Genomic DNA, 10,160 nt, shown 5'->3' on the forward strand with positions numbered 1-10,160 from the left:
CACTTGTTAGCATCAGCCTAGTGTTTTACAGGCACTTACTGGAAAAACAAGTCCGACTTGCACAACAGTACGCTTCCGTTGAATTGTGAACATACAAATATATATATTCAAATAACAAATGATGTCTAACGATCACATCGCGACATTAAGCACACAACTATAAAGGCGCGATAAGAATTTTTAAAACCAATTTGACATGGTTAATTTATAATAGCTTCAAAACTTCCGCCTTTGTATTTATCGACTATTAATTTTTAAAGGCAGAAATACCAAACACCTTGAACATAGTGCACAAAATACAAAAATACCGTTTTCCTTGAACGATTGGCAATAGAACCGTACTCGCATATAACATTAAAATTTTCAACAGGGCAGCCGATGGATCAAAACAAAGAACACAATTTCGGAAAGCATGATTTCCTAGCAAAAGAAGATTAGGTCTCAAATTTCAAAACAAAAAATTTGTTTCAACAAAATAAGTTTACATGTCACATTTGTTGATGATAAACTGATGAATACCATAGAAACTCGGTTGATAAAAAAGGCTGGCTGCTAAATTTGTTACTTGGCAACAGTTCCAAACAAAGTAGAAACTTGAAATGTACCAAATATTCTACCCTACACCTTGATGGCATACTTCCTCATCGGAAAGTACAGTTCCTTTTTCTTCTCCCTCTCGGTCTTCAATGAGGCCTGGTGAGATTAATAAACAAATTTAGTTGCTACAATATCATTACGAAAAACAAAAAATTGCACACACAAGAATTTGAATTTAAATTAGCGTTCCAAAGGTGTAAGAAACCGCAAATCGTTGGTGTTGGGCAATTGAAAACAAAGAAGGAATCATGTAGCATAGGGAGGCAGAAATCACAGAAATGCAAAAAATCCGTGACTACAACTTCAAAATCTCGTTCTAAAACAAACCAAAAACTATAATCAATCAGAACGTACAGCAAAGTAAATCAAAAACAAGTAGGCATGGGTGCAATAGGCTCATTCACATGGGTTAATCTAGAGTCAGTGCAATTTGCGTAATCAAATCCACTTTGCAGTATGCACCCTATAAGAAGAACTCGACATAATCTCAAACAAATTAACAGATTTCAGACAACACGTTTTCATGCTAACACGAGCATAAATCTCAGGATAAGGCAGAGAAAATTGTATTTTTGGTGCGAAAACGCTCATACCCATGGCCATGGGTTAGTCAAGAGTCTGTCATACCAATACCATTAAGGCATTTAAATACAATGAATTGGGTATAATCACGGCCACATTGCGCGCCCTAAAATACATAATCTCTAACCAATCTATGTTAGGCAATAGTGCAATATAAAAAAACATAACAAGCACAGAACTTAGCAACTTGAAAATTAGACACAGCAAATAAGTGGAGTGTCTGTCAAGCCTAGCCAAAGAAACTTTTATTTTTGGTGCAAAGTTCATACACATGGGTTAGTCAAGAGTCTCTCATAACAATACCATGAAGGAATTTCAATACAACAAATTTATATGATCACAGCCACATTTGCACCCCACATAATCTCTATCCAATTAACACAATGCAAGGCAATACACATAAAACCCTAAACAAGGACATTTTAATTGATTTTTCAAAAAATTTAAAGAGTAAAATTACCAAAAGCAAATCACTTGAAACAAGATTATTTTAATTGGCAGCAATAGGCTCATATTCTATGGGTGTATAGGAGTCTGTCATACAAATACCATGAAGATATTTCAGTACGAGGAATTTTGTATAATCATAGCCAATTTTGCATCTCAGTTTAAGGTTTATTTGGTAAACCACCACAGTTATATTAGAGCATGAACTTCATTGCCATAAAAATGACTAACTTTAGCAGAAAAAAAAGAAAGATTGCAATAGGCTCATATTCTATGGGTGTTTAGGAGTCTGTCATACTAATATCATGAAGATATTTTCAGTACGAGGAATTTTGTATAATCATAGCCATTTTGCAACTCACTTCAATATGAGCTTGGTAAAACAACCAAACTTATGCTTCATAGAAACTTCCCAATAAAGCTTAAATTAAAATTCTAACACCAGAACATTCAGCAGAGTAAAAATAAAAAATAAGAGTGCAATAGGCTCATATTCTATGGGTGTAAGTAGTCTGTCATACTAATACCATGATTGTATTTCAGTACGAGGAATTTTGTACAATCACAGCCAATTTGCACTCTAATTTAAACTGAAAATGGTTTCAGACACATCGATACAACACGGATCAGCTTCACTACTCAAAAGTTGAAAATACAAATTTAAAATTAAGTTCCAAAGAGCAGTTTACAAAGACGTAATCACAAACATAGTTACAACATTTATACTCGGCTACACAATGTAAACCAAAGTTGGAATGAAAATGCAGAGATACAAACAAAAATGAGACATAAAGGAGGTAAAAATAATGACCTGATGCTTAGTGAGACGGCGGCGAATGGCACGGGTTTTCTTGGGGCGGAGGTCAAGTGGCAAATACTTCTTGTTCTTGTACGCCTCCCTCAATGCTGCCTTCTGCTTTTGTGATATCACTGTCAAGACTTGTGCAATCCCCAATCTTACCACCTTACTGTTACAAAATTACATTATACCAAATAAGCAAAAAACATCTGGTAAAATTAAGCTTATTCTTAAACAACAAACATTCAAATATCCACATTATTGTCATTATAAGAACTGGCAATGTATCAACAAATCAAAAAAAAAAGTGATAAAATTAAACGAATCCCTAACTAAAAGACGTTCACTAATCACCATTATCATCAAGACCATGATGGGAATCATATCAACTAATGACAAAACCATATCATAAAACTACACTATACCCAATAAGAAACACGCTTACTAGTCAGAATTATCGCCATCATCATCACAATAAGAAAACCCAAACTTTAGGTACTAGAATTAAACATTAAACCAAAACAAATACGGCACAATAAAACTAAACTCATCATCAAAAACCAAAAAAATCTTACGGTTACAAATTCGCATTATGATAGAATTGAAATAAACCTTAAAACAAAATCATTGTACTATGATCACTATCCTAAACCAAAGACATCTTACTAATCATCATTAGTATACAATCAAACCAAACCCTAAACGACAAAACATCATGCTAATCCTCAATCCTCAATACTCTATAAATCAGCAACCATCATTATGATCCAATCAAACTACACCCTAAACCAAAAAAACATCATACTAATCCTCAATAATGTGATTAAACATCATTATGATACAATTAAAATAAACCCTAATAAAAAAACACCTTACTAATCCTTAATACCGTGATTAACCATCAACATGATACAATTAATCTAAACCCTAAACCAAGAAGCACCATTATCGTGATTCATCATAATGATACAATTAAACTAAACCCTAAACAAAAAAAACCATTACTAATCATCATAATAATCGTAATAAACAGTATAATTAAGGAAAAAAATGAAGTAATTACATCTTGGAAAGCTTGTTAGGAGCACCACCAGTGACCTTAGCAACACGAAGAAGAGCTAACTCGGCCTTGAGATCCTTGAGCTGCCCTAATAAATCAGTCTTTGTTTTATCCCTAAGTTCATGCACCTTGATTCTTGCTGAACATTATAAATCAAATTAGGGATGAACATTTTGAATCAAATTAATCAATCAATTTCGAAGACATTAGAAGAGAAAGAGGAATTAATTACCCATTTCTGCGTGCGGCGGAGGTGAGAGAAGTGGAAACCCTAGAAATGAATGAGACTTACCTCAGTGAGAGAGAATTGGGGGTAGAATGGAGTTTATATTTATAGATTAGGGTTTTAATTTGGGCTTTTCTGCATTTTGAGTCCACTAGCTAATTGGAGTTGTGTTTTTAGGTCATGTCTCTTGCTTCTCTGCTTCGTTTTATTAGGGCTAAACCCGGTAAAATTGACCCGATTTGAGTTAATCGATCCGGAAATCCTTTTAGGTTAAACAAATTGTTTCCTCATTTTATTTGTTTATCTATCTAAATAATAATAATAATAATTTTCATGCGCTATTTTATAAATAAAAGTTCACTAAATTAATATAAAGTCTATTAAAGTTGTTCTAGATCGACTCGGTTAGTACAACCTAATCAAACTCAAAGAGGAAAGTGCTCAAGAAAATTGTATGAGTTGAGATCGAAATTTGATTCACGAGCTCGGGTTCGGTTTTAAATATATGAATCGATCTTGCTATCAACTTGACTCATTTACACTCCTAGTAGGCTAGTACTGCTTAAGGTGTAATTATTATATTTAACGATTATTTTTTAAATTCATGTGTAATATCCTAAAATGAACTCAATGGAGCCGAGAGAGTGCTCTATATATGGGTAAATGTATTGGTTAATGCCGTGATGTGAGAGAGCTTAACCCACCACCAGACTAGAGTTAGTTGATAACCCAGACTTTGTTCGCAATTCGTTTCAGTTAAGCGCTTAAGCTCCCTCTGCATAGGACTTTAATTGCCTTTTTCTTGGCAGGGAAATCATATTCTAAAATCATGTCCAAGGTTGTTTCGTAGATTTTGTTTTCACAATCATAGTGAAGTCACACCCAAGATGGTGATGACGGTGGTCGACTGAGCAAAGTTGACCGAAATAAAGTATTTAGTGGTAGGGGAGAAGAGAGAAATTGGTCCGTCTATAGACGTCATAGGCCTCTACTTGCCTTCCTCGCTTCTCGACCTTTTGACTCGATCTTTCCCCAACTTACTCTATAGACGTAAGTGGGCGTGGTTATAGGATATGGAAAGAAGTCAGGTTAGGGAGACTAGCATTAAGCCAAGGAGAAATTTGCTACAACATTTAAATTTTACCGTACCAAGATGTATACAACCCACCGAAACAATCTAAACTGGAAACTGTATTCAACCAGCAAGAACAGAGGGAACACCAAAGACTGAGAGAGGCTTCGACTTGAGAGGAGGTACTACCCTTCAAAGCAATATGGGAAGCCAATGGAGAGATGCGGAAAATTGACGATAAGAAACTTTGCAAAATGGTACAAGGCTATGAATTATGATGTCCCAACAACAACAAACCCTCTTAAGTCGCAAAGAAAAATTGTCCTTAGCTTCGTTAGCTTCATCAGCAACGATAATTTATACACACACAAAAGTCTACTTTGGCTCGACTGACGCGAAAACCAACTGTTTTAGACAATAAGCAGTTTCTTTCTAACCCCAGTGGTGAACAGTCCATCGCATCTAATCATCGTCTTCTAGGACACTGCGACGCCTCTGGATCTAAATAATTACGAGCAAAGAAGAAGTCAGCAAACAAAAGAAACACATATAGTGACTTCAGATTTCTATTTGCACATGTGCTTGCTGATGGTTAAGAGATATCACAGAACTTACAGTTACTCGGGTTTGCTTGGTGGTCTGAGTATTGATTTGTTCCAACAATGTTATTAATTTCTCCTCCGTAACCTGTAGGTTAGTTGAGCATAATCAAACCTCGGTAATTTTGCAATACAATAAGCAACTAAACAGTTTTTTTTTTTTTTTTTTTTTTTTTTTTTTTTTTTTTTTTTAAAATCTCGAGTCTCATATGGGAGAGTCTCATGTGACACTAAATCGAAATCCTTCGATATTTCTCACTTTATCGGTAAGAGCAGTAAGCGAGAATCTTAATATGAGACCAACCCAGCCCAAATATTCGTTAATATCCGATACTCGCTCCGTCCCGGTCATTTGTTTACCTTTGTTTTTGGCACAAAGTTCATGAAAAGCATTCCAAAATAGAAAGGTAAACAATTGATTGAGACATCCCAAAATGGAATAGGTAAACAAATGACCGGGACAGAGGAAGTTTGGTCCGTGAGACAATTTTGTATAGGGTTACGTGGCTGGTCTCATGTGTTTTTTAAAAAAAAAATGGTTTGATGGAAGAACAGTTAAGCCTGACCTTTTCGGCTATTTGTCCACTCTGAGCAGCCCTTATTATAACATCCTCCACACCTCGAGCCTTCTCGGGCTTCACCAGAGCGATACGAGAAACTGTTGAGCAAGAAAAAGAAAATCAGATGCAGACATTTAGCACCAACAGAAGCGTTGAATCGCACTCAGCACAGATCATAGACTGGGAATAATGTTAGATATATCTGATTGCAAAGAGAGGGGAATAAAAAGTTACAAACTCACGCTTTATAGCAACAGGGCAACATCCCTTTAGTTTATTAGCCAAAACCAAGTTTGAGATGATATACTCGAGCCCACGTATCTAAATGGTTAGACAAAGCAATTAAACAGCACCCATGAGAGCTAATCTTATCATTTGGCAAAATTCCCACTCTTTCAGTCCAAAATACACTACTTTCATTACGCGATTCTTACATTATTCCATTCACATGACTAAACTTGTAAATGATCCGCTCCAGCCCACAGAACACTCGGAATTGGTTCGGTCAAATCTCGGCTCGAGTTCAACCTTGCTCGAGCCAAGCTTGACCAAATTCGATACATCCGATCGCGAGCTCAGCAATGCTCCGAAGTTCGTTTGGGCTATTTTAGCATGATTTTTTTTTTTTGCGGAATATTTTAGCATGATTTTATTATTTAATTAAGCTTTGCATAGTTTCAAGATGGACATCTTCAAGTTTCTTATATGAAGACAATGTAAAAATTATAGACGAAAATAACAACGTATAAAATATAAAGAAAAAACAAAAGCCCACTTTTTTATAATCCTTACCTATTCCTTTCTCCCTTAACACCTACTATAAGACGTACAAATACACTCAAATAAAAAGCTGAAGTTTTCTGTTAGGGAAGTGTATTGATCATTTTTTTTTTTTGACAGCAATGCGTATTGATCATTTGATCACAAAGCAATAGTAATTGCCAGATAATCTTCACATATCCTATCAAATGAAATTATACAAAAGCCGAGTCTTCCAGTACTGCACTTCTAATGATTCTGAATTTCTGATTACATAGAACTATAGTAGCTAGGACATGATGTATCATGCATGGAGCAAATTTACAGACCAAGACAGCACCTAGAAGGCAGGAGACTCCCACAAAGTTGAGAACAGAAAGGCGGTGATATATTTACCGGTTGCAAGGATAAATAGAACTATAATTCATCCTATACCATTACTCACTAGTAAGCCCCTGGATGCACCAAATGTACGAAAGAGACCAGGAAGCGGAACAGATGCATGCACCTGAATAATGCTTGATAACATTTTACATCAAACAAAATTACTACATACTACTTATCATATTTGGCATCTTCAAAGCCCCACACCTTAGCTTTAAAAAAGTGTGATGCGCACTAAGGCGACAATGACCCGTAGCAAGAACATGTAAGGTACAAGGTGAAGGTGCGCCTAATGCACCCAAGGCACATTATTTTTGAAATAAGTTGTATTTTATGGATAAAAATTTGAACTGGTATCGTTTCTGGGATTTTAGAGAGGGTTAACGAAAAAGAATTAAATGACAAATATGGATATTGCAAAGTAGTTTGTCTCGTTAGTTGTGTCTTAAGTAAAAGGCGCACCAAGTCACCTCGAACCCTTTTTGGAGAATGCCTTAGAGAACCTAACGCTCAAGCACTCCCGAGACACACTTTTTAAAATTATGCCCCAAAGGCAAAAAGTATCATCTCCTTAGATAGAATGTCCATCAGCCTTCTATTCATCCCCTTAGATAGAATGTCAACAGTTACAAACGTGCACATGGGACTTGGAATATACCCCCTGCACTCCTAGAGTCCTAGGATTCAGTCTAATAGATTCACTCATTCTTCGAAACTCTGTTGGCAATACCTCTCACTACAACAACAACAACAACATTACCCCAGTGCCTCAATGGCTCCCGCAAATTGCGGGGTAAGGGGGGGTCGGATGTACGCAGCCTTACCCTTGTGTTAGAAACACAAAGAGGTTGTTTCCGAATGACCCAAGATGAAAATTGCGTCGAGAACTACATCGAAGGACAGCTACTTCACAAGAGAAAGAAGCGCAGCCACTTTAGTAAGCCATTTTCCTTTACTCCATCATAATCCAAAACCAAAGAGTAATGAGTCTTTGGCTCCATTGGAAATATGGAGAGGGTATAGCACTGACAGAACGAACCAACCAACAGACAGGGTATTAGGCCATAATCATCAATCAACTGCCAAAAGACAATGCAGGAAATGAACATCCAATTCCAAAAGAAAGAGCTTTATGATAGCTTCAAGGTGGTGTCAAGGATCTACTAAGTGAAAAAGGATCCCATAACTACATTTCTAGCCCGAAAAACTGAAAGAGACAAAAAGCCACTACACTCAAGTGATCGAGCTATCATTTAATTTCACAAAAAAGAAATTCTTATGAAATAAATAGAAAATCTCGTCAGGACTTACGCCTTTCACGTGCCGCGGCTGACAGAATTTGAGCAAGCAAGACTTGTCTTCGTTCTTCAGCATCCCTGCATCACACATTTCAGATAAAAACAATGATATAAACCACGAAGAACACAGTAACAGACTCTAAAGGAGCCGTTTGTCAGTAACAAACCTTTTAGCTTCTTCTTGAGCTGTTTGTTGTTCAGGGTTCGGCTGACTTCCCTGCTCGGAGATTTTCACCATTAGTATAATTACGCAAAAAAAAAAAAAAAAAAAAAAAAAAAAAGTTCAAGAATTAGACAAGCACAACTAAACAAGGTTAATCATTACCATGCCACGTTGTGCCATTAGCTCTTGCATTCTTTTCTGCCTGATAGCTTCCAACTCAGGGTCTGCCTACAGACACGGGAGAACATATTATAGTATTACCACTAAAACCAATCTCATAAATGTCGATTAATCACCCAACCGCTACAACGAATTGCTCATGAAAATGTTTAGAACACTCATTTGCTCAAAAAATATAATGGAAAATATGCAATCATCCCTGCACATATCCATTTGCTCGAAACAATACATCTCTAAAACATACGAGCAAAACCCCTAAATCTTCATTGCATAAAAAACTTAACTTTCACCCGACATTAAGATACCAAATTAAGAATTAACAGAGGCAAACAAAATTCTACCCCATCCATCCCAATCATTTGTTTAGCTTTGATTAAAATACCCATCACATATAATGAAAACATACCCCCTCCGTCTCAATCATTTGTTTACCTTTGATTAAAATACTCTTCACAAAGAATATAAAAAGTAAACAAATGACTGAGACGGAGGGAGAAAACAATAACGAACTAGGATGGAGGGATTGTATATTACAAATGATTGGGACGGAGGGAGTATCAATCGATTGGAAACCTAATTAACCCAACAACTATACCCCTGCCCACTCATACGATATCGTCCCCGAACCCCATCAGCATAAACAGTATCATTAAAAACTGGCTACAAAGCGTCTTGCTTGTGACGGGCTAATCCCGTCACAAGCTGAAGACCTCTCACAAAAAGGGAGAGGGGATAAGGTGGGGCACCCCCATGTGCTTCCCCACTCACTCTCATGGGTATTTTGTGAGAGGAAATGGTATCCGTCACAAGCTTGTGACGGATATCGCCGTTTTCAATGAGATTTTGTGAACTGGCAAAAGGGTGATAAAATATGGAACTAAGGGAATTCCAAAAATGAAAAGAAGTCAATTTTGCTCCAACCCATAATTCAAATCAACTAAAAATACCATCTTATTGAAGATTAAAGATTTTGTCATGAATTTACTGTTTATAACTTTGAAACCCAGAATTTTTACTGTGTCCTATACTCCTATGTTTCTAGACTAAGATCGTACCATTTACTTACCCAAGTTTATGTAAATCAATTAAAACAACATAAATAAAAAACATAAATAAAGTGATTGAAAGAAATGAAGGAAGGTAGAGAGATTGGAAGTATTTACCATTGTTGTTGTTGGCGAGAGATGTCAGAGGATTAAGATCGGAGAAGATGTGTTACTGCAGACTGCAGAGTTTCAAGTTCTCAACTTTTTGGAGAAGAATAAAAACAGGGAGCGTTACTGATACGCGAGTATTGTTGGCCTCCAATTTTGAGTTTATGTTCCGGTCCCGTTTCGATTTAATTTCAGTTCACTTCAACTAGTTCGATCTAAGTTTATTTTAACTTACTTTGTTTCAGATTAGTTTAGTTTAGTTTAGTTGACTTTCACTCAC

The 10,160-nt window shown here is 36.3% G+C and overlaps 2 protein-coding genes and 3 non-coding genes across 5 annotated transcripts; all 5 read right to left on the bottom strand.

Annotated features, from left to right (window-relative positions):
* Nucleotides 1-401: 401 nt before the first annotated feature.
* LOC141592781 (large ribosomal subunit protein uL29) lies at nt 402-3,846 on the bottom strand. Its single transcript, XM_074413604.1, has 4 exons — nt 3,718-3,846; nt 3,489-3,624; nt 2,438-2,594; nt 402-693 (listed from the first exon to the last, which is right to left on the bottom strand). Exons 1-4 carry the CDS (start codon nt 3,719-3,721, stop codon nt 619-621), a joined length of 372 nt encoding a protein of 123 aa, XP_074269705.1. The 5' UTR covers nt 3,722-3,846; the 3' UTR covers nt 402-618.
* Nucleotides 1,683-1,776, bottom strand: LOC141593416 (small nucleolar RNA snoR8a). The gene has a single exon (XR_012521500.1). It is a non-coding gene; the product is annotated as a small nucleolar RNA snoR8a (small nucleolar RNA).
* On the bottom strand, nt 1,886-1,979 carry LOC141593418 (small nucleolar RNA snoR8a). The gene has a single exon (XR_012521502.1). It is a non-coding gene; the product is annotated as a small nucleolar RNA snoR8a (small nucleolar RNA).
* LOC141593419 (small nucleolar RNA snoR8a) lies at nt 2,109-2,201 on the bottom strand. Its single transcript, XR_012521503.1, has one exon. It is a non-coding gene; the product is annotated as a small nucleolar RNA snoR8a (small nucleolar RNA).
* A 1,159-nt stretch (nt 3,847-5,005) lies between the features above and the next one.
* On the bottom strand, nt 5,006-10,057 carry LOC141592780 (uncharacterized). The gene is made up of 7 exons (XM_074413602.1): nt 9,890-10,057; nt 8,709-8,774; nt 8,551-8,600; nt 8,397-8,461; nt 5,949-6,040; nt 5,399-5,470; nt 5,006-5,284 (listed from the first exon to the last, which is right to left on the bottom strand). The coding sequence occupies exons 1-7, from the start codon at nt 9,890-9,892 to the stop codon at nt 5,246-5,248; spliced, it is 387 nt and encodes a 128-aa protein (XP_074269703.1). The 5' UTR covers nt 9,893-10,057; the 3' UTR covers nt 5,006-5,245.
* Between the last annotated feature and the right edge of the window lie 103 nt (nt 10,058-10,160).

This window comes from Silene latifolia, chromosome 7 (genome assembly GCF_048544455.1).
Source record: "Silene latifolia isolate original U9 population chromosome 7, ASM4854445v1, whole genome shotgun sequence".
In the NCBI taxonomy this organism is placed as follows: Eukaryota; Viridiplantae; Streptophyta; class Magnoliopsida; order Caryophyllales; family Caryophyllaceae; genus Silene; species Silene latifolia.